Source organism: Aquarana catesbeiana, linkage group LG01 (genome assembly GCF_042186555.1).
Source record: "Aquarana catesbeiana isolate 2022-GZ linkage group LG01, ASM4218655v1, whole genome shotgun sequence".
Classification (NCBI taxonomy): Eukaryota; Metazoa; Chordata; class Amphibia; order Anura; family Ranidae; genus Aquarana; species Aquarana catesbeiana.
In genome coordinates this window covers 927,053,583-927,077,919 of record NC_133324.1, presented here as the reverse complement: position 1 = coordinate 927,077,919, position 24,337 = coordinate 927,053,583, and the positions used below count along the sequence as shown (strand labels likewise).

Sequence of the window (24,337 nt, the reverse complement as noted above, 5' to 3'; positions counted from 1 at the left end):
CTGCAAGTTAGTGGGGTGCGTCCTGTTCACAGTGTTCAGCTAGACCTACAAGTTAGTGGGGTGCGTCCTCCTCACAGTGTTCAGCTAAAGCTACCTGTAGAAGGTTGGTGGTGTTCTCATACTACAGGCAGGCAGTTGATTTTGCTAGCTGCAGTATCAGTACATATATATATATCCCAGCTTAGTGCAGCTACAGGCCATTAGTATGTCTGGAAGGCCAAGAAGGAGAGGTAGACAGTCACAAGCCAATAAGAGAGGGCAAGCAGGCTCTGTGTCTAGTGCTGGTCGTGGAGACAGTGCATCCTCATCAGCACGTGGCCGTGGGACACGCTTGGCCTTTTTTTCGGCAGCTGGCCGTGTTGAGCCGCATCATGCGGAAGACTTGGTCGAGTGGATGACCAAGCCGTCCTCATCCTCCTCATCCTCTCTCACCCATGCCCAGGGTACTTTGTCTGGCAAAGCAGCGGCCTCTTCCCTCGGCTCAATGTCATCAGTGACTCCTTCCCTAGCCCCACCATGTCCTCCTGAGGAGTCCCTCGAACTGTTTGATCACAGTGTTGGGTACATGCTCCAGGAGGATGCCCAGCGTTTGGAAGGCTCTGATGATGATACTGAGCTCGATGAAGGCAGTAACATGAGCACGGACAGAGGGGATGCCCAAGAAGGACAGCAATCTGGCAGTCATGCTCCCGCTGCTGCAGCATACTGCCAGGTTTGTTCCAGTGATGAGGAGGGAGGGGATGATGAGGTCACTGACACAACGTGGGTGCCTGATAGGAGAGAGGAGGAGGAGAACAAGGTGCAGTAGTGTTGGAGGTTGTTCCGCCACCACGCCTCCAAAATGCTAATGATTGTGACACACCTCTCTCCTCCACCCCCTCCTCTTCTTCTTCCTCCATGGCCTCTTCCTGTGCTTTGTCCTCGGAACCAGCAGTGCTCCGTAGCCGTTCAAGGGGCTACGCAAGTACGCAGGCCAAAAGATGCCATGCGGTGCTTGAGCTGGTGTGCTTGGGGGACAGGAGCCACACTGGGGCAGAGGTTCTGTCAGCTCTGCAGGGACAGGTTCAGAGGTGGTTGACGCCACGCCAACTTAAGACAGGAATGGTGGTTTGCGACAATGGCACCAACCTCCTCTCTGCCCTCCAACAGGGACAAATGACCCATGTGCCCTGTTTGGCTCACGTCCTTAACTTGATGGTGCAGCGGTTCTTGGGCAGGTACCCGGGCTTACAGGATGTCCTGAGGCAGGCCAGGAAAGTCTGTGTGCATTTCCGCCGGTCATATAATGCCAGTGCTTGGCTGACGGACCTCCAAAAGGAGTTTAACCTGCCCAAGAACCGCCTAATCTGTGACATGCCCACCAGGTGGAACTCAACGTTGGCCATGCTGCAGCGGCTGCACACGCAGCAGAAGGCCATCAATGAGTACCTGTGCGACTATGGCACCAGGACAGGGTCAGGGGAGCTTGGTTTTTTTTCCCCACGCCAGTGGGCCATGATCAGGGATGCATGCACTGTCCTGTCACCATTTGAGGAGGCCACGAGGATGGTGAGCAGTGACAGTGCATGCATCAGTGACACTGTCCCCCTTGTCCACCTGTTGGAGCACACGCTGCGTGGAATAATGGACAGGGCACTTGAGGCAGAACAGAAGCAGGAAGAGGAGGACTTCCTTAGCTCTCAAGGCCCCCTTTATCCAGACAGTGTTCCTGCGTGCCCGCCGATCACACAGGAAGAGGACGAGGAGGAGGAGGAGGAGGAAGATTGTGTCAGTATGGAGGTGGAGCCTGGCACTCGGCATCAGCAGCAGTCTTTAAGGGATCAGTCCCAAAAAACACATGGACTTGTACGTGGCTGGGAGGAGGTGGCTGCGGACCATGTCATCCTTAGTGACCCAGAGGACTCCGGACCGAATGCCTCAGCAAACCTCTCTGATCCTGCAAAGCCTGTGTAAGGATCCTCGTATTCGTGGTATCAAGGAGAAGGACCAATACTGGCTGGCAACCCTCCTTGATCCACGTTACAAGGGTAAGGTTGCGGACCTTATCTTGCCAGCGCAGAGGGAGCAGAGGATGAAACATCTTCGGGAGGCCTTGCAGAAAGGTCTGTGCAATGCGTTCCCAGAGACTGGGAGGTTACAAACTCCTGTTTCTGGACAACGTGTTGCTGAGGCTTCGGTCAGTCAAAGAAGGAGCGGTGGAGAAGGTGGCCGTCTGACCGATGCGTTCAGACAATTTTTTGGTCCGCAGCCCCAAGGTATGATCGGTTCCAGCAACCATCGCCAGCATCTGTTTTACATGGTGCAGGAATACCTAGGGGCAAGATCAGACATGGACACCTTTCCCACCGAAAATCCTCTGGGTCTTGAGGATGGATCACTGTCCAGAGCTTGCACAGTATGCAATTGAGCTACTGGGCTGTCCTGCATCCAGCGTTCTTTCGGAACGCACATTCAGTGCTGCTGGAGGCGTGGTAACCGATCACAGGGTGCGTCTGTCCACCGACTCGGTCGATCGACTGACCTTCATAAAAATGAATCAGTCTTGGATCACCACCAGCTACCAAGCACCTGATGCTGATGTAACCGAATAATTTTTTTTGAAATCTCAGATCCCTTCAAAGACTGCCTATGCTGATGCTGAGTGACTATCCTTGAGTAATTATCCTCTTCCTCCTCAATCATCACGCTGATAGCTTGTAAGAACATTTTTGGTTCTGGGCGCCACCACCAGTGCCTAAGGCACAATTTTTCTGCCCCTGTTTCACAGGGGTGTGTAATTACAATTTTTTGATGCAATACTTTGCAGCAGGGCTCGTTCCTGCGTTCCAACTAGAGTGTCTGTGAGGGGTTGCAGTGTTGTGGCACCAGCACCAGTGCCTAAGGCCCAATTTTTCTGCCCCTGTTTAACAGGGGCGTGTAATTACAATTTTTGATGCAATACTTTGCAACAAGGCTTCTTCCTGCATTCCAACTAAAGTGTCTGTGAGGGGTTGCAGTGTTGTGGCACCAGCACCACCACCACCACAGGCCCAATTTTTCTGCCCCTGTTCAACGGGGGCATGTAATTACAATTCTTGATTTAATATTTCACAGCAGGGCCCGTTTCTGCACCCACCAAGAGCGAGTGAGGACTTACAGTGTTGTGGCACCAGCACCACCACCACCACCACCAAAGGCCCAGTTTTTCTGTCCCTGTTCAACAGGGGCATGTAATTACAATTCTTTATCTAATATTTCACAGCAGGGCCCTGTGAGGGCTTACGTTGTTGTGGCCACAACAACACCTAAGGTCCAAATTTCTGCTGAGTATATAGGGCAGGCCCCTACTTTCAAACATCTAACTTACAAACGACTCCTACTTGCAAACGGAAGGAGACAACAGGAAGTGAGATGAAATCTACCCCTAGGAAGGGAAATTCTCTCCTGTAAGAGTTAATATGGGAAAAACATTTCTCCTTTCCACTGATGCTTTCCAATCCTTGTTCCACAAAAAACCCCAAATTCTCAAAAAACATTTGTCATTGGGACAAAAAGTGAGGTGAAATCTTCTAAAGAGGAGGAAAGACAGCAAAACAAATGTCACAGGGGTGATAACCCTTCCCTATGTTTTCCAAAAAGCTTAAAAAAGATATTTTGGCTGGAGCTAAACACGTTAAAAATGTACCCGTTCAAAATGACAAACAGATTCACTTAACAACAAACCTACAGTCCCTGTCTTGTTTGCACCGCCTGTATACTGCTGTTCAGAGTATATAGGGCCTGGTGGCCCCACACCTTTCCTTATTTTAATTTGGGTGCGGGGTTCCCCTTAATATCCATACAAGACCCAAAGGGCCTGGTAATGGACTGGGGGGTACCGTTTGTGTCACTGATTTTCATCCATATTGCAAGCAGTTTTAAATGAGATTTTTTCCTTTAAAAATGACATTTGGTGCAGGGACTGTTCTAAACACGGGAAACACGCGCCACTTTACAGGCATACTATAGACACCCCCCAGGTACGATATTTAAAGGAATATTTCACTTTTTTTTTTTTTCACTTTAAGCATCATTAAAATCACTGCTCCCGAAAAAACGGCCGATTTTAAAAGTTTTTTTTGCATTGATACATGTCCCCTGGGGTAGGACCCGGGTCCCCAAACCCTTTTTAGGACAATACCATGCAAATTAGCCTTTAAAGTGAGCACTTTTGATTTCGAATGTTCGAGTCCCATAGACATCAATGGGGTTCTAACGTTCGTGCGAACTTTCGGTCCGTTCGCAGGTTCTGGTGCGAACCGAACCGGGGGGTGTTCGGCTCATCCCTAGTGAACATGCCACATTTTAGACCAGTCGCATATTGTCCTCGTATTGGGTGTTTTGAGATTACAACTAGGACTTGCTACTATACTTACCTTGTGTTTTTGTGCTTTGGTCAACCTACCACTAATGCCCCCAATACTACCCTCTGGAATATCTTCCGCGCTGACTATCTCTACCTCTGGACCCTCCCCCCCATAGCCTAGTTTAAAAACCCCTCTAACTTTTTGGCCATCTTCATTCCCAGCAGATCTGCACCCTCCTCATTTAGGTGCAGTCCGTCCCTTCTATAGTACCGGTTATCGACTGAGAAGTCGGCCCAGTCCTCCAGGAACTCAAACCCCTCCTTACTACACCAGCTTGAAGTATTTCCAGCTACTGTACTGTGTACCCTGCACAGTCTCACCTACAGCAGAGCTACCTGCAGCCAGGTGCTTGTGTAGGCTCATTGAAGTATTTCCAGTTACTGTACTGTGTACCCCGCAGAGTCTCACCTACAGTATAGCTACCTGTAGCCAGGTGCTTGTGTAGGCTCATTGAAGTATTTCCAGCTACTGTACTGTGTACCCTGCACAGTCTCACCTACAGTATAGCAACCTGCAGCCAGGTGCTTGTGTAGGCTCATTGAAGTATTTCCAGCTACTGTACTGTGTACCCTGCACAGTATCACCTACAGTAAAGAGCTACCTGCAGCCAGGTGCTTGTGTAGGCTCAATGAAGTATTTCCAGTTACTGTATGTGTACCCCGCACAGTCTCACCTACAGTATAGCTACCTGCAGCCAGGTGCTTGTGTAGGCTTATTGAAGTATTTCCAGCTACTGTACTGTGTACCCTGCACAGTCTCACCTACAGTATAACTAACTGCAGCCAGGTGCTTGTGTAGGCTCTTCATGTATTTCCAGTTACTGTACTGTGTACCCTGCACAGTTGCACCTACAGTATAGCCTCCTGAAGACAAGTGCAGGGGTTATCATACTAATAATACTACAGGCAGGCGGTTGATTCTGCTAGCTGCAGTATAATCGGTATATATATATATATATATATATATATATATATATATATATATATACCGATTATATATCCCAGTTTTGTGCAGCTCACTGCAGGCCAATAGTATGTCTGGAAGGCCAACAAGGAGAGGCAGACAGTCACAAGCCAATAAAAGAGGGCAAGCAGGCTCTGTGTCTACAGGCAACAGTGCTGGTCGTGGACACGGTGCATCCTCATCAGCACGTGGCCATGGGACACGCTTGGCCTTTTTTTCGGCAGCTGGCCATGTTGAGCCGCAACATGCGGAAGACTTGGTCGAGTGGATGACCAAGCCTTCATCCTCCTCATCCTCTCATCCAGGCTCAGGGTACTTTGTCTGGCAAAGCAGCTGCCAATGTGGCCTCTTCCCTCGGCTCAATGGCATCAGTGATTCCTTCCCTAGCCCCACCATGTCCTCCTGAGGAGTCCCTCGAACTGTTTGACCACAGTGTTGGGCACATGCTCCAGGAGGATGCCCAGCATTTTGAAGGCTCTGATGATGACACTGAGCTAGATGAAGGCAGTAACGTGAGCACGGACAGAGGGGGTGCCCAAGAAGGACAGCAATCTGGCAGTCATGTTCCCCCTGCTGCCAGATTTGCTCCAGTGATGAGGAGGGAGGAGATGATGAGGTCACTGACTCCACGTGGGTGCCTGATAGAAGAGAGGAGGAGGAGGAGGCACATCACCAATGAGGCAGGATGCCCTCCAGGGGCCAGCCTAAGGGCAGCACACTGACTGCATCACACCACAAAGCTCCGCATGTGCAGGGCACTGCTGTCTCTGCGCGTTATTCTAAAAATTCTTTGGTGTGGACCTTTTTTGAGACGAGTGCATCAGATCGCACCGCTGCTATTTTTAACATATGTCTCAAGCGTATCTCGTGTGGCCAAAACATCTCCCGCTTGGGCACCACATGCTTGACCAGACATATGTTGACTAGGGATGAGCCAAACACCCCCCTGTTCGGTTCGCACCAGAACATGCGAACAGGAAAAAAGTTCGCTCGAACATGCGAACACCATTAAAGTCTATGGGACACGAACATGAATAATCAAAAGTGCTAATTTTAAAGGCTTATATGCAAGTTATTGTCATAAAAAGTGTTTGGGGACCTGGGTCCTGCCCCAGGGGACATGGATCAATGCAAAAAAAAGTTTTAAAAACGGACGTTTTTTCAGGAGCAGTGATTTTAATAATGCTTAAAGTCAAACAATAAAAGTGTAATATCCCTTTAAATTTTGTACCTGGGGGGTGTCTATAGTATGCCTGTAAAGAGGCGCATGTTTCCCGTGTTTAGAACAGTCTGACAGCAAAATGACATTTGGAAGGAAAAAACCCATTTAAAACTACCCGCGGCTATTGCATTGCCGACAATACACATAGAAGTTCATTGATAAAAACGGCATGGGAATTCCCTACAGGGAAACCCCGAACCAAAATGAAAAAAAAAAAAATGACGTGGGAGTCCCCCTAAATTCCATACCAGGCCCTTCAGGTCTGGTATGGATATTAAGGGGAACCCCGGCCAAAATTTAAAAAACAAAATGACGTGGGGTTCCCCCTAAATTCCATACCAGACCCTTCAGGTCTGGTATGGATTTTAAGGGGAACCCCGCGCCAAAAAAAAAAAAAAAAACGGTGTGGGGTCCCCCCAAGAATCCATACCAGACCCTTATCCAAGCACGCAACCTGGCAGGCCGCAGGAAAAGAGGGGGGGAGTGCGGCCCCCCCTCCTGAACCGTACCAGGCCACATGCCCTCAACATTGGGAGGGTGCTTTGAGGTAGCCCCCCAAAACACCTTGTCCCCATGTTGATGAGAACAAGGGCCTCATCCCCACAACCCTGGCCGGTGGTTGTGGGGGTCTGCGGGCAGGGGAGGGAGGCTCCCGCTGTGTGACGGCATCTCTTCGTCTGACGGTTCTTAAATAACGGGGGCGGGGCCACCCGGTGACCCCGCCCCCCTCTGATGCACGGTGACTTGACGGGACTTCCATGTGACATCACGGGGAATGCCACAGGGAAGTCCCGTCATGTCCCTTGCGTCAGAGGGGGGGGTCACCAGGTGGCCCCGCCCCCCGTTATTTAAGAACCGTCAGACAAGGAGACGCCGTCACACAGCAGGAGCCTCCCTCCATGCCAGCATGGATGCGGAGCGGCCCGGAGAAGAAAATGAAGAAGAGAAGAAGAGAAGAAGGAAGAAGAGAAGAGGATGAAGAAGAAGATGAAGAGAAGAGCGGGAGCCTCCCCCCATGCCATGGGTGCGGAGCGGCCCGAGGAGAAGAAGATAGAAGACGTCGCGGAGGCCCTTGTCCTCATCAACATGGGGACAAGGTGTTTTGGGGGGCTACCCCAAAGCACCCTCCCAATGTTGAGGGCATGTGGCCTGGTACAGTTCAGGGGGGGGCCGCACTCTCGTCCCCCCTCTTTTCCTGCGGCCTGCCAGGTTGCGTGCTCGGATAAGGGTCTGGTATGGATTTTTGGGGGGACCCCATGCCGTTTTTTTTTTTTTTTGGTGCGGGGTTCCCCTTAAAATCCATACCAGACCTGAAGGGTCCGGTATGGAATTTAGGGGGAACCCCACGTCATTTTTTTTTCTTTATTATGGCCGGGGTTCCCCTTAATATCCATACCAGACCTGAAGGGCCTGGTATGGAATTTAGGGGGACTCCCATGTCATTTTTTTTTTTTAATTTTGGTTCGAGGTTTCCCTGTAGGGAATTCCCATGCCGTTTTTATCAATGAACTTCTATGTGTATTGTCGGCAAAAAATTAGCCGCGGGTAGTTTTAAATGGGTTTTTTCCTTCCAAATGTCATTTTGCTGTCAGAATGTTCTAAACACGGGAAACATGCGCTCCTTTACAGGCATACTATAGACACCCCCCAGGTACGAAATTTAAAGGGATATTACACTTTTATTGTTTGACTTTAAGCATTATTAAAATCACTGCTCCTGAAAAAACGGCCGTTTTTAAAACTTTTTTTGCATTGATCCATGTCCCCTGGGGCAGGACCCGGGTCCCCAAACACTTTTTATGACAATAACTTGCATATAAGCCTTTAAAATTAGCACTTTTGATTTCTCCCATAGACTTTTAAAGGGTGTTCTGCGGCATTCGAATTTGCCGCGAACACCCCAAATTGTTCGCTGTTCGGCGAACTTGCGAACAGCTAATGTTCGAGTTGAACATGAGTTCGACTCGAACTCGAAGCTCATCCCCAATGTTGACCTGCCATGCAGTTCGTTGGCAAGCGTACCTAAAAGACCCACACCAAAGAACAAAGAGGACCTCTCCTTGCTCCTCATCAGCTGAGATCTCCAACCCCACTATACCTTCAGTCCTCTCTGAGACCTGCACTGAGAAGAATGAAGGTGTAGAATTAGGTGTGTCACAGCCAAGTACTTGCGGGCAATCTGCTATCGGTACACTGCAAATTTCCCTGCCCCAGCTGCTGCAGCACAGAAAGAAGTTCACTCTCAGCCATCCACATGCCCAGCGGTTGAATGCTAGCTTGGTAAAATTGCTAGCACTTCAACTGCTACCTTTTCAGTTGGTAGACTCTGCCCCCTTTCGTGAGTTTGTGGAATGTGCGGTTCCTCAGTGGCAGGTTCCCAAATGCCACTTTTTCTCTCTACCGGCATGTGGAAGGCAATGTCTTGGCCTCGCTGGACAGGGCGGTCAGTGGTAAGGTGCATATTACCGCTGACTCATGGTCCAGCAGGCATGGACAGGGACGTTACCTAAGTTTCACGGTGCATTGGGTGACTCTGCTGGCAGCTGGGAAGGATGCAGGACAAGGTGCAGTAGTGTTGGAGGTTGTTTTTTCGCCACCACGCCTCCAAAATGCCACTACAGGTGATTCTGACACACCTCTCTCCTCCACCCCCTCCTCTTCTTCTTCCTCCATGGCCTCTTCTTGTGCTTTGTCCTCGGAACCAGCGGTGCTCCGTAGACGTTCAAGGGGCTACGCAAGTACACAGGCCAAAAGATGCCATGTGGTGCTTGAGCTGGTGTGCTTGGGGGACAGGAGCCACACTGGGGCAGAGGTTCTGTCAGCTCTGCAGGGGCAGGTTCAGAGGTGGTTGACGCCACGCCAACTTAAGGCAGGAATGGTGATTTGCGACAATGGCACCAACCTGCTCTCCGCCCTCCGCCCTCCGACAGGGACAAATGACCCATGTGCCCTGTTTGGCTCACGTCCTTAACTTGGTGGTGCAGCGGTTCTTGGCCAGGTACCGGGTTTACAGGATGTCCTGAGGCAGACCAGGAAAGTCTGTGTGCATTTCTGCTGGTCATATAATGCCAGTGCTTGGCTGGCAGACCTCCAAAAGGAATTTAACCTGCCCAAGAACCGCCTAATCTGTGACATGCCCACCAGGTGGAACTCAACATTGGCCATGCTGCAGCAGCTGCACACACAGCAGAGGGCCATCAATGAGTACCTGTGCGACTATGGCACCAGGAAAGGGTTAGGGGAGCTGGTTTTTTCCCCACGCCAGTGGACCATGATGCACTGTCCTGTCACCATTTGAGGAGGCCACGAGGATGATGAGCAGTGACAGTGCATGCATCAGTGACACTGTCCCCCTTGTCCACCTGTTGGAGCACACGCTGCGTAGAATAATGGACAGGGCACTTGAGGCAGAACAGAGGCAGGAAGAGGAGGACTTTCTTAGCTCTCAAGGCCCCCTTTATCCAGACAGTGTTCCTGCGTGCCCACCGATCACAAAGGAAGAGGAGGAGGAGGAGGAGGATTGTGTCAGCATGGAGGTGGAGCCTGGCACTCAGCATCAGCAGCAGTCTTTAAGGGATCATTTACAGTCCCAAGAAACCCATGGACTTGTACATGGCTGGGAGGAGGTGGCTGCGGATCATGTCGTCCTTAGTAAACCCAGAAGACTCCAGACTGAATGCCTCAGCAAACCTACGCTGCATGGCCTCCCTGATCCTGCAAAGCCTGCGGAAGGATCCTCGTATTTGTGGTATCAAGGAGAGGGATCAATACTGACTGGCAACCCTCCTTGAGCCACGTTACAAGGGTAAGTTTGCGGACCTTATCTTGCCGTTGCAGAGGGAGCAGAGGATGAAACATCTTCAGGAGGCCTTGCAGAAAGGTCTGTGCAACGCGTTCCCAGAGACTGGGAGGTTACAAACTCCTGTTCCTGGACAACGTGTTGCTGAGGCTTCGGTTAGTCAAAGAAAGAACGGTGGAGAAGGTGGCTGTCTGACCGATGCGTTCAGACAATTTTTTAGTCTGCAGCCCCAAGGTATGATCGGTTCCAGCAACCATTGCCAGCGTCTGTTTTACATGGTGCAGGAATACCTAGGGGCAAGATCTGACTTGGACACCTTTCCCACTGAAAATCCTCTGGGTTACTGGGTCTTGAGGATGGATCACTGGCCAGAGCTTTCACAGTATGCAATTGAGCTACTGGCCTGTCCTGCATCCAGCGTTCTTTCGGAACGCACATTCTGTGCTGCTGGAGGCTTTGTAACCAATCACAGGGTGTGTCTGTCCACCGACTCGGTCGATCGACCGACCTTCATAAAAATGAATCAGTCTTGGATCACCACCAGCTACCAAGCACCTGATGCTGATGTAACCGAATACTTTTTTTTGAAATGTCAGATCCCTTCAAAGATTGCCTATGCTGATGCTGAGTGACTATTCTGTTATGCTGAGTAATTATCCTCTTCCTCCTCAATGATCATACTAATAGCTTGTAAGAACATTTTTGGTTTTGGGCGCCGCCACCAGTGCCTAAGGCCCAATTTTTCAGCCCCTGTTAAACAGGGGTGTGTAATTACAATTTTTGATGCAATTCTTTGCAGCAGGGCTCGTTCCTGCGCTCCAACTAGAGTATCTGTGAGGGGTTGCAGTGTTGTGGCACCAGCACCAGTGCCTAAGGCCCAATTTTTCTGCCCCTGTTCAACAGGGACATGTAATTAGAATTCTTCATCTAATATTTCACAGCAGGGCCCGTTTCTGCGCCCACCAAGAGTAACTGTGAGGACTTACAGAGTTGTGGCACCAGTACCACCACCACCATCACCAAAGGCCCAAATTTTCTGCCCCTGTTCAACAGGGGCATGTAATTACAATCGTTGATCTAATATTTCACAGCAGGGCCCTGTGAGGGCTTACAGTGTTGTGGCAACACTAACACCTAAGGCCCCAATTTCTGCAGAGTATATAGGGCAGGCCCCTACTTTCAAACATGCAACTTACAAATGACTCCTACTTGCGGAAGGAGACAACAGGAAGTGAGATGAAATCTACCCCTAGGAAGGGAAATTTTCTCCTGTAAGAGTTAATATGGGAAAAATATTTCTCCTTTCCACTAATGCTTTATCACCAATCCTTGTTTCACTAAAAAAATGTGTCATTGGGACAAAAAGTGAGGTGAAATCTTCTGGAGGAGCACAGACAGCAAAACAAATGTCACAGGGGTGATAACCCTTCCCTATGTTTTCCAAAAAGCTTAAAATAGATTTTTTTGCTGGAGCTAAACATGTTAAAAATGTACCAGTTCAAAATTACAAACAGATTTTGTAATATTCCTTTAAATATTTAAAGGAATATTTCACTTTTTTTTTTTACTTTAAGCATCATTAAAATCACTGCTCCCGAAAAAACGGCCGTTTTTAAAACTCTTTTTGCATTGATATATGTCCCCTCGGGCAGCACCCGGGTTCCCAAACCCTTTTTAGAACAATACCATGCAAATTAGCCTTTAAAATTAGCACTTTTGATTTCGAACATTCTAGTCCCATAGACGTCAATGGGGTTCTTACGTTCGTGCAAATTTTCGGTCCGTTCGCAGGTTCTGGTGCGAACCGAACCGGGGGGTGTTCGGCTCATCCCTAGTGGGCGCTAGAGTAAAGCCGTCCACTTTGAAGAATCCTGTGGTCTGTGTGACCAGCATAAAGAGCAGAGTTACTGCTAAAGAGAGCCAGGTGGGCTAGCTTTTTTGTGAATTTATGAAGAAGAACCCCTGCGAGGAAAGCTTTGTTACTGACTTTTTAGTTGCCTTTTAATAAAAATGGCCTACCAGGCCCTTAAATTATAGTTCCTGACTACAGTGAATCACTAGAAAATACATCTACCACTAGAGCTAATGGTCCCCCATGTCAAAATATAACTAATATATATATATATATATATATATATATATATATATATATATATATATATATATATATATATATATATATATATATATATATATATACATTATTTAAAAAAAATAAAATAAAAGAGGAGGGAGATATATATCTATCTATTAGACTTGATGGGGCACTTGGCCTTTATTCTGCCATCAGTCCTCTATGTTTCCTTGTTTCTATTTACTGCTTTATAAATATAAAGTCCTTTGAATTTTATGAGTGAGCCTATATAATGTAATACAATGTTTTCTCTTTCTTTTCTTAATATGATTGTTTTCTAGGTTCCAGTATCAATGTGCTCTGAAGACTGTCCTTTGGGTTTCAGAAGAATGATGAAGAGGGGAATTCATCGTTGTTGCTTTGAGTGTGTTCAGTGTCCAGAGGGGGAAATATCCAATGAGACAGGTGAAAAAAATGAAAATTTTCAGTTATGTAGCGTTCACCTACATAGATACAAAACCATGGAATGTGGTGCAATACTATGGCCTTTGTGTTGTAAAGCTATCTGTGTGTGTGTGTATGCACACACTTTAAGGAAGGGACACAGTCTCCAATGCAAAAAGTTTTACTGAAAAGTCTTCCTCCAATACATGTAAAAAAGCTACTGTACAGTTTTGAGCATTCCATGCTCTTCATCAAGCTCTGTGTAACTATCTAGAACAAACATCCTACCTATATACCCAAATCACAAGGTGTGGCCACATGGGTGTATCCCACATCGCCCTTCCTATCCAAATTAACCCTCTCAGTTCACTATATACACACACAGGTCTATCCAACTGTCTAAAGCCATTCGTCAAAGAACATACAAATTGTACCGCTCATATTCCACCCCGAATTTTACTTATCAACTACACTAATTATACATATTTACATAATATCCTAATTCATCACATCTTTGTATATTATTTCTTTCCGTGTAATCTTCTTCAAGTACAGTCAGTATCTTTCTTAATGTATCTCTATTCACACCTAGAAAGAAGGCACAGTAATCAATCTTCATGTCTCCTATTCATAAAAACAAATATAGATCATAATCCCTGCTCATCCCATTCGGATGCAAGGATTGGAGTTTATTGATCCACCATACTTCTTTGTTTTAGTTTCAAAATCCTGTCCCCACCTCTCCTGTCCCTGGGTACTTCTTCCAGAATCATAAATCTCAGGTCTGAGTCTTTATGTCTATGCTCTACAAACTGGCAATCCTGGTTGTTTACTCCTAATAGAGCTACGATGTTGGGCTATTCTGTCTTTTATCTTTTGCGGGGTTTCTCCTACATACATCAGCTTACATGGGCACGTGAGGATGTAAATTACATATGCCGACTGGCACGTCTGGAAACCTTTTATCATACATTTTTGACCATTTCCAGCATGAATATAATTATCCCCTTTCATTATCAATTTACACTGTATGCAGGTAAGACAGGGAAAGCATCCTTTCCTGTCTTAACATGATGATTGCTTGATGAAGAGCATACCATGAAACTGTACAGTAGCTGTTATTTTCACAGAAGAAATGTCAGTAAAACTTTTTGCATTGGAGTTTGTGTCCCTTCCTTTCTTCTATTGAATATTGGTGGATTAATTGGAATATATATACTCCACAAAGTAGCTACTAAGAGTCTATGGAGTAATAGATATAAGTCCATCTGAGGATGAAGTCACAAAGCTACAGGTGTGTCAGCACATTAGGGCAAGCCTCTTGTTAGGAGCAGAAGCAGTCTCCAGGATACATACAAAAAAGGAGAGATATAAAGGCACCTCTAAGTGCAGGCTGTAAACCATTTATTCAATAAAAGAAAGGTATATTCACATTACACATTAAACACATTAAAGGTATACTCACATTAGATAGAATAAAAACAGGCACTGGTTAATTTTTGTCTGGTGAGATAGGGAACAGCGCTCATGCTGTTGGAGTACCCACCGCCACTCAGCTGGGTCCAGGAAGCTGGCTAGTCTGTGGAAGGGAACCAGAACATGGAGTGGAGCGCAGCATGGAAGGCAATGACGTCACCGGACATATCGCTATTTGTGTTTCAGAGGATCCTGAAAACAGGTGAGTTCCTTTGTCAAGCTACTAGAATAGGACTAAAAATGCCATTATATAACACGCTATTTAGTGGCCATTATTGAGAACACTTGGTTTATGGGCTACAGATATAAACCAAATCTACATATAAATAAAGATTAAAAGCAATAACAAATAATTGTCTAAACCAAATTGTTGACAATAAATAGTAAACAGAACAGAATGAATTCATGATTAATCAGTTGCTCTTAGATAAAAGAGAATCTATAGATATCTAAAAGGTAGTAACCTAATATTAATAAAACTGATAAGTACCATTAAGTTTTTATAATAAAACTTCTATAATAAAACATTCTATACCAAAATGCCACAAGACAATTGACTGTTTAAGTAATGCAGAAATGAATACATATGAGTTGAAAGATATATATAAAAAAAAAAAAAAGTGAGTACACCCCTCACCCCTCGCATTTTTGTAAATATTTTATTACATCTTTTCATGTGACAACACTGAAGAAATGATACTTCATAAAGTAGTGAGTGTACAGCTTGTGTAACAGTGTAAATTTTCTGTCCCCTCAAAATAACTCAACACACAGCCATTATTGTCTAAACCGCTGGCAACAAAAGTGAGTACACCCCTAAGTGAAAATCTCCAAATTGGGCCCAAAGTGTCAATATTTTGTGTGGCCATCACTATTTTCCAGCACTGCCTTAACCCTCTTGGGCATGGAGTTCAACAGTGCTTCACAGGTTGCCACTGGAGTCCTCTTCCACTCCTCCATGACAACATCACGGAGCTGGTGGAAGTTAGAAACCTTGCGTTCCTCTTCCTGCCGTTTGAGGATGCCCCACAGATGCTCAATAGGATTTAGGTCTGGAGACATGCTTGGCCAGTCTATCAACTTTGCCCTAAGCTTCTTTAGCAAGGCAGTGGTCATCTCGGAGGTGTGTTTGGGGTCGTTATCATGGAATACTGCCCTGTGGCCCAGTCTCTGATGGGAGGACATCATGCTCTGCTTCAGTATGTCACAGTACATGTTGGCATTCATGATTCCCTCAATGAACTGTAGCTCCTCATTGCAAGCAGCATTCATGCAGCCCCAGACCATGACACTCCCACCACCATGCTTGACTTCAGGCAAGACACACTTGTCTTTGTACTCATCACCTGGTTGCCGCCACACACGCTTGACACCATCTGAACCAAATCAGTTTCAGGATCTTGGCAATCTTCTTATAGCCTAGGCCATCTTTATGTAGAGCAACAATTCTTTTTTTCCGATCCTCAGTGAGTTCTTTGCCATGAGGTGCCATGTTGAACTGCCAGTGACCAGTATGAGTGAGAGCGATAACACCAAATTTAACACACCTGCTCACCATTCACACCTGAGACCTTTTAACACTAACGAGTCACATGACACCGGCAAGAGAAAATGGCTAATTGGGCCCAATTCGGACATTTTCACTTAGGGATGTACTCACTTTTGTTGCCAGCAGTTTAGACATTAATGGAGTTATTTTGACAGCAAATGCACACTGTTATACAAACTGTACACTCACTACTTTACATTGTAGCAAAGTGTCATTTCTTCAGTGTTGTCACATGAAAAGATATAATAAAAATATTTACAAAAAATGTTAGGGGTGTACTCACGTTTGTGAGATACTGTGTATATATATATATATATATATATATATATATATATATATATATATACATATATATATATATAAAACTTAATATTAATAAAATTGATTAGTACCATGAAGTTTTTTATAATAAAGCCTCTATAATAAAAGATTCTATATCAAAATGCCACAAGACAATTGATTGTTTAAGTAATGCAAAGATATATATATATATATATATATATATATATATATATATATATATATATATATATATATATATATATATATATATATATATATACATATATATACACATATATATATATGTATATTGGGGAGAACAAGTATTTGATACACTGCCAATTTTGCAAGTTTTCCTACTTACAAGCATGTAGAGGTCTGTAATTTTTATCATAGGTACTTTTCAACTGTGAGATATGGAATCTAAAACGAAAATCCAAAAAATCACATTGTATGATTTTTAAATAATTAATTTGCATTTTATTGCATGACATAAGTATTTGATACATCAGGAAAGCAGAACTTAATATTTGGTACAGAAACCTTTATTTGCAATTATGGAGATCATACATTTCCTGTAGTTCTTGACCAGGTTTGCACACACTGCAGCAGGGATTTTGGCCCACTCCTCCATACAGACCTTCTCCAGATCCTTCAGGTTTTGGGACTGTCGCTGGGCAATACAGACTTTCAGCTCCCTCCAAAGATTTTCTATTGGGTTCAGGTCTGGAACTCACAGGTGCTGCCTCTGCACAAAATTTAGAAGAAAGAAAAAAAAACAGGTAAACCCAGCTAACTTGTTTCACACCATGGGTTGGTGCTTAATTATAGCTAAATGATTAAAGTCTGACTGTGTGTGTATATAGAGGTGATAATAAATGAATGACCTATCAGAGGTTGTTTTATCCTAAAAACGAGCCTCCCACACAATCAGACCTTGATTGATGCCTAAATTGAGAAGCAACTGAAAAGGGGAGGGGGGAAACAAAAGGTACACCAAAATGAGTTCTGTCAACCCAAAAGAAGGGTGAATATTGAATAAACACACAAGTACAATACATAAGTACAAAAATATATGTAATACTGGTTCCAATGAATAACCCCCACAGAATACAGTCACAGACATAATAGACATCAAATTGGAAATAAATGGTATGAAAAAATGTGTGATTTGACATATGACGTGATAGGAAAGCCCAATGCAAACTTAAAAAAATACGATGTAATTTTAAAAATAAAAAAGAACATAAATTAATATGTATATATATATATATATATATATATATATATATGTGTGATTATCTTGAATGTTTGTAAAGGGATCCCAACAACAGTCAATATGTAACGATCCATAGACATATAAACCATAGACATATACACAATTGTAAAGGAATTGTATAGAATTAAAAAATATGTACATATCTATTGGAAAAAGACAAAAATCATTATTCCAATACTCCTTTTACGGACACAAAATGCTGAGAAAAGAAAAGACAAAACCTCCAAAATGTAATTATCTATAAACACTTGAATATCAATGTATATAAACACAAAATTTTGATTTAAGATAAAAATATCTAAACCTATGGAGGCAATCATTCAATACTAAAGACGTATACTGTAATATTGTGAAAGTAAAAGTAAAAGGATGTTCAGTAAGACCCTGGCTACATACAAAGAGAGATATAGAGATGGCAGAGTGGTTCATTTTGGACATAAAATAATGTGCAACAAAAAGCCACAGTCTCACTCCGCATGCTGCAGAGTGGGACAGCAGTTTCACAACGCAACTCTCGGGCATAATGCAAATGGGGATTAATTTTAAGCACAGAATGATGTGCGGAAAAAAAGCCACAGTCTCACTCCGCACGCTGCAGTGTGATGTAGCCGCTAACAGCGCAAGCATCGGACACCAGACACCCGACAGAATGCAGAACGGAAGCAGCAATTCACCCAACACAGTACAAGGGCTAGTGGCAATAAAGTAATGCAAGGCAATGGCTACATTACAATTAGCTTAAACGATGTGTAGTATACAGGGCGGGATAAACATCTCACCCCACAGGGTAAGACAGTGGCTTCATAACGCAGCCATTGGGCACTGAAACAATGCCCAACAAGGTGCGAAGATGGATGGTAGTGAAATCATTACTTCCTTACCTTAAACACTAAACAATGTGTGCTATAGAGAGTGAGATAGACCGTCTTGCCCCACATAAAAAAGGGGACAACTCTAAATAATCATGGCAAGTTCAATGTGGATGCAAATGTAATGGACAAGGGAGCAATTATGCCACCCCCGCTACATGTAAACTAATGCAAAACTCAACATAGGAGGTGCATATGCATGTAAAGTACTACTATGTGATCATACGAACAGAGCGGTGGCAAAGGTGCAATCATACCTGGATATAAATTAAATACACTACGCAATATCGATAAATGATGTACATATCACTCAGATCCACAAATGAAAGGTGAGTATAATATTCACGAGCAATAAAGTCATATTAATAAAAATGAGAAACGTCGCATTCAAAGTTAAGGCCAATGGGCCGTCTAGTGTTTAAAGTGAATATTATTATTATTATTATACAGGATTTATATAGCGCCGACAGTTTACGCAGCGCTTTACAACATTAGGGCAGACAGTACAAGTACAATACAATTCAATACAGGAGGAATCAGAGGGCCCTGCTCATTACAGCTTACAATCTAGGAGGGAGAGTTAAGTTATACAAAAGGGTAATAGCTGTGGGGGATGAGCTATTGCAGAAAATAGTGCAGTTGTTAGATGGAGGCAGGATAGGCTTCTCTGAAGAGGAAAGTTTTCAGGGATCGCCTAAAAGTGGATAAATTTGGAGACAGTCTGACAGATTGGGGTAGGGAATTCCAGAGGATGGGCGAGGCTCGGGAGAAGTCCTATGGGATATGGGAGGAGGTGATGAGGGAGCTAGAGAGCAGGAGGTCCTGGGAGGACCGGAGAGGGCGATTAGGTTGGTATTTTGAGACTAGGTTAGTTATGTAGCTAGGGGCACAGTTGTGGATGGCTTTGTAACTTATTGTTAGTATTTTGAATTTAATTCGTTGGGCGGGTGGTAGCCAATGGAGGGATTGGCAGAGAGGGGTAGCAGACACTTAACGGTTTGTAAGGTGGATGAGTCTGGCAGCCGCATTCATGATGGACTGAAGGGGGGATGGTCTATTTAAAGGTAAGCCAATGAGGAGTGAGTTGCAGTAGTCAAGTCGAGAGATAACCAGGGAGTGAATCAGGAGCTTTGTGGTTTCACTGGTTAGAAAGGGACGTAGTTTAGAGATGTTGCGGAGGTTGAGGCGGCAAGATTTGGAGCGTGATTGGATGTGGGGCTGAAAGGAGAGTTCAGAATCCAGGATAACACCTAGCACCCTGACATGTGGGGACGGGTGGATGGTTTTGCCATTGCTCTTGACAGAGAAGTCAGGGGAAGAGGCACGTGGGGGAGGAAATATTATAAGCTCGGTTTTGGACAAGTTGAGTTTGAGGAAGTGGTGTGACATCCATACAGATATGTCGGTTAGTAAGTTAGTGATGCGTGAAGAGACTGATGGAGTGAGTTGAGGGGTGGAGAGATAGATTTGTGTGTCATCAGCATAGAAATGATATTGAAAGCCGTGAGAGGCTGACCCAGGGAAGAGGTGTAGATTGAAAATAAAAGAGGTCCAAGAACAGAACCTTGGGGGACCCCGACAGAGAAGGGAAGAGGAGTGGAGGAAGTAGAATTGTAAGTGACACTGAAGGTGCGTTGGGATAGGTAGGATGAGAGCCACTGAAGAGCACAGTCACGGAGACCGAGGGAGTAAAGTTTTTTGAGGAGGAGGGGGTGGTCAACTGTGTCAAAGACAGCTGAAAGATCCAGAAGTAGGAGTACAGAATAGTGTCCGTTGGTTTTTGCAGTTAGTAGGTCATTTGTGAGTTTTAAAAGAGCAGTTTCTGTGGAGTGTTGAGGGCGAAATCCAGATTGAAGGGGATCAAGAAGGTTGTTTTTAATGAGGTGGTCACTCAGTTGGTTGTAAACCAGGCGTTCAAGGAGTTTAGAGGAAAAGGGGAGCAAGGAGATAGGGCGTAGGTTGTTAAGATTGGTAGGGTCCAAGGACGGCTTTTTGAGTAAGGGAGTGACCAGTGCATGTTTTAGAGCATCGGGGAAGATGCCAGAGGTGAGGGAGAGATTTAAGATGTGGTTAGAGAGTGTAGGATGGGGTCAGAGGGTGACCGTAGCATTTGAGAGGTAATAGGGTCCAGGGGACAAGTGGTTAGGTGGGCGATAGAAAGGAGTTTAGCAACTTCGTCTGGAGTAGCAGATTTGAAAAGGGGAGTGTCAGTTGTACCTGTTGACATGGGGTCTTAGCTGGGGGAGATACCTGTAGAGTGGAGATTTCACCACGGATTATATCAATCTTGTTTTTGAAGTGATTAGCGATTTCCTGGGCAGTGAGTAAGTCAGTGGGGGGAGGCGGTGGAGGACAAAGTAGAGAGTTGAAGGTAGAGAAGAGTTTATGGGGATTGGATGAGAAGGTGTTAATAAGAGTTGTAAAATAGGTTTGCTTGGCAGTGTGGAGGAAAGAATAGTATTTTTGGAGGGCAGATTTGTATTGGTTGAAGTCTTTGAGAGACTTAGTCTTGTGCCACAGACGCTCAAGAACGCGACTACGTTTTTTGAGAATTTTAGTGTCATCTGTTCGCCAGGGTTGTAGGGGTCGAGGCCTGATTCTGCGTGTAGTGAGGGGTGCGAGCTTGTCCAGGATGGAGGACAGAGATTTATTGTAGATGGTCATGGCTTGGTTGGGGCAGAACAGGGGAGAGATTTTGTCATAGAGATGGTCAGTAGCAGAATAGAGGAGTTGAAGTTGCAAAAGTTTCTACGGGTGATGGTTAGGCGATTGGAGGGAAAGGTGATGGAAGACAGGGGGAGAGAGAAACTAATAAGGTGGTGGACGGAGAGAGGAAAAGGATTGTTTGAAAAGTTGCATGGAGTGCATAGGTAGGAGAATACAAGGTCAAGGGTGTTGCCATCAGAGTGAGTAGAAGCCTGTACCCATTGCTTCAGGTCAAATGAAGAGGTTAGACTAAGAAGTTTAGAAGTAGCAGGAGTGTTTGTATTAGCAGGGATGTTGAAATCACCGAGAAGGATTGTGGAAATATCCGAAGAGAGAAAGTAGGGTAGCCAGGCAGAAAACTCATCAAGGAAAGTCGATAATGGTCCAGGGGGCCGGTAGATCACAGCAATTCTTAGGGAAGTAGGAGAGAATAGACGTATACAGTTGGCTTCGAATGATGAGAGTGAAAAAGAGGGAGGAGGGTGAATAACCTGGAAGGTGCTCTGGGGGGATAGGAGGAATCCCACTCCACCTCCCTTGCGTCCATTAGGCCTAGGGGCGTCAGTCCAGTGAAGGCCACCCTGGGATAGGGAAGCAGGAGAAGGGGTGGCATGTTCGTGGAGCCAGGTTTCGGTGAGAGCAAGTAGATTAAAGGAATTAGTGACAAAGAGGTCATGAACAGCAGTAAGTTTGTTGCAGACAGAGCGGGCGTTCCAGAGGGCGCAGGAGAGAGGGAGGCTGGCATTGGGAAGAAGAGGAATGGAGACTAAATTGTGAAGATTGCGACTACTGCCAGAGGGTGTAGGGTGATGGGTGTGTTGGGCACAGTTAAATAAGGGGGGCCCAGGGTTTGGGGAAATATCTCCAGCGATTAGGAGAAGCAGAAGAGTGAGGGAGGTAATATAAGAATATGATTTGTATGAGTGGACATGCTTCAGTATCCTGGGGGGTTTGTTAGCAAGTGGGCTTAGAGTTAGAAAGAGGTGATGAGTGCAGTAATAGGGGGAGGGGAGAAGTGAGGGTGATATGTACAGATATCCAACGCACCTCTTGCTTGTACAAAAGGCCAAATTTATTACCACCTCTAAGTGGTGCCACTATTTTATCTATGCCTTGGATCATTAGGCTAGAAGTATTTTTAGAATGCAATTCATTCCAATGGCGTGCCACATTAGTAGAATGTTCTTTATCAATGTCATAAAGGTGATCGTAAAGACGATGTTTAAGTCTACGCATTGTTCTGCCTAGAGTTTGGACCAAAAAGCTCTATTTTGGTCTCATCAGACCACATGACCTTCTCCCATTCCTTGTCTGGATCATTCAGATGGTCATTGGCATATTTCAGATGGGCCTGGACATGCGCTGGCTTGAGCAGGGGGACCTTGTGTGTGCTGCAGGATTTTAATCCATGACGGCGTAATGTGTTACTAATGGTTTTCTTTGAGACTGTGGTCCCAGCTCTCTTCAGGTCATTGATCAGGTCCTGCCGTGTAGTTCTGAAATGATCCCTCACCTTCCTTATGATCATTGATGCCCCACGAGGTGAGATGTTGCATGGAGCCCCAGACCGAGGGAGATTGACCCTCATCTTGAACTTCTTCCATTTTCTAATTATTGCGCCAACAGTTGTTGCCTTCTCACTAAGCTGTTTGCCTATTGTCCTGTAGCCCATCCCAACCTTGTGCGGGACTACAATTTTATCCCTGATGTCCTTACACAGCTCTCTGGTCTGGGCCATTGTGGAGAGGTTGGAGTCTGTTTGATTGAGTGTGTGGACAGGTGTCTTTTATACAGGTAACGAGTTCAAACAGGTGCAGTTAATACATGTAATGAGTGGAGAACAGGAGGGCTTCTTAAAGAAAAAATAACAGATCTGTGAGAGCCGGAATTCTTACTGGTTGATAGGTGATACTTATGTCATGCAATAAAATGCAAACACATTTTTAAAAAAACATACAAAGTTATTTTCTGGATTTTTGTTTTAGATTCCATCTCCCACAGTTGAAGAGTACCTATGATAAAAATTACAGACCTCTACATGCTTTGTAAGTAGGAAAATCTGCAAAATCGGCAGTTTATCAAATACTTGATCTCCCCACTGTATATATATATATATATATATATATATATATATATATATATATATATATATATATATATATATATATATATATATATAAAATATTTTTTTTTTTCTTTTTTAATTAATGGACATAAGGACTAAAAAACATGTATGCACAGCAAGATAATTATGATGGGTAATGTTATATTTACTTTTTCCAGGGAAATGTAGGATATCATTATGGTACACCACTTTTATATATTACAATATTACAGTGTGTGTGTGTTGTTCTGCATATAAATACTTTGAGGTGGTGCATATATAGAAAGCAAACCTGGCTCGACATTGTGACATTGGTGAAACATAGGTATGTACAAGCACCTCAGACGGGAGAAAAATAGACTCAAAATATGAATAAAAAGAGAAAGAAATGGTATGACATGCCTAGTACTAAATAGATAATACTTACTGACAATAGGGCCACCCACCAACCCAAAAAGTAGTAGTCACCCAATCAACCAAAAAGATATCTAGAAGAGATGGAAAAAACAATCAGTAATACAAAATTACAAAATTGTGGAGACCGCAAGTTTCTCATTGAGGTCACCAGGAGATAGTAGCATTGTATATCCAGTATGTCTCCCTTTCACAGAGCCTGTGAAACCGTTCTGCTTCAGGGAGACACCTGGATATCTGTTTGATGATGCAAACTTCTAAACCTCTTGTAGATTTTTTTATGGCACTCTGCAAAGTGACAGGGGACACTGTTTTGTCTTTTCCTTCTTCCACTATGGCGATGTTGGCCAAATTGCTTCCTTAGTGGGCCAATAGTTTGGCCTATATAGAGAAGTCTACAGGGGCAATAAATTATGAAATCAGAGTAACAGTTGCAAAATTCCTCTATTTTAAATGTTTTCACTTTTAGCTGTAAAATCTTCTTTTCCATGCTTAATAAAGATACAGGTTTTACACAATGTTTTCTTGCACTGATACATGCCCTGTAGGGCAATAAGACACATCTGAAGATGCAGCATTGTTAGACTTGAGTTTACTTGGGTTGATATCATTTTTTTAAGTTAGGGGCCCTCTGAGGTCTATTATGAAGGAGAGGTTTTAAAAAAGGATCTTCCAGGAGACCAGGAGAGGCATCGGCGGATGACCCGGGGGACTGAGAGCGGCGCCAGGTGTGGGTCATCGGGAGCAGGAGGGGCTGAGGAGAGCACCAGC

The 24,337-nt window shown here is 44.7% G+C and overlaps 1 protein-coding gene across 1 annotated transcript in view; it reads left to right on the top strand.

Annotated features, from left to right (window-relative positions):
- Window positions 1–24,337, top strand: part of LOC141128100 (vomeronasal type-2 receptor 26-like) — a 49,401-nt gene that overhangs the window by 10,946 nt on the left and 14,118 nt on the right. Inside the window, exon 2 of the mRNA XM_073615184.1 lies at window positions 12,785–12,908. Coding sequence (XP_073471285.1) covers window positions 12,785–12,908 — 124 coding nt within the window. The remainder of the gene's footprint in view (window positions 1–12,784; window positions 12,909–24,337) is intronic.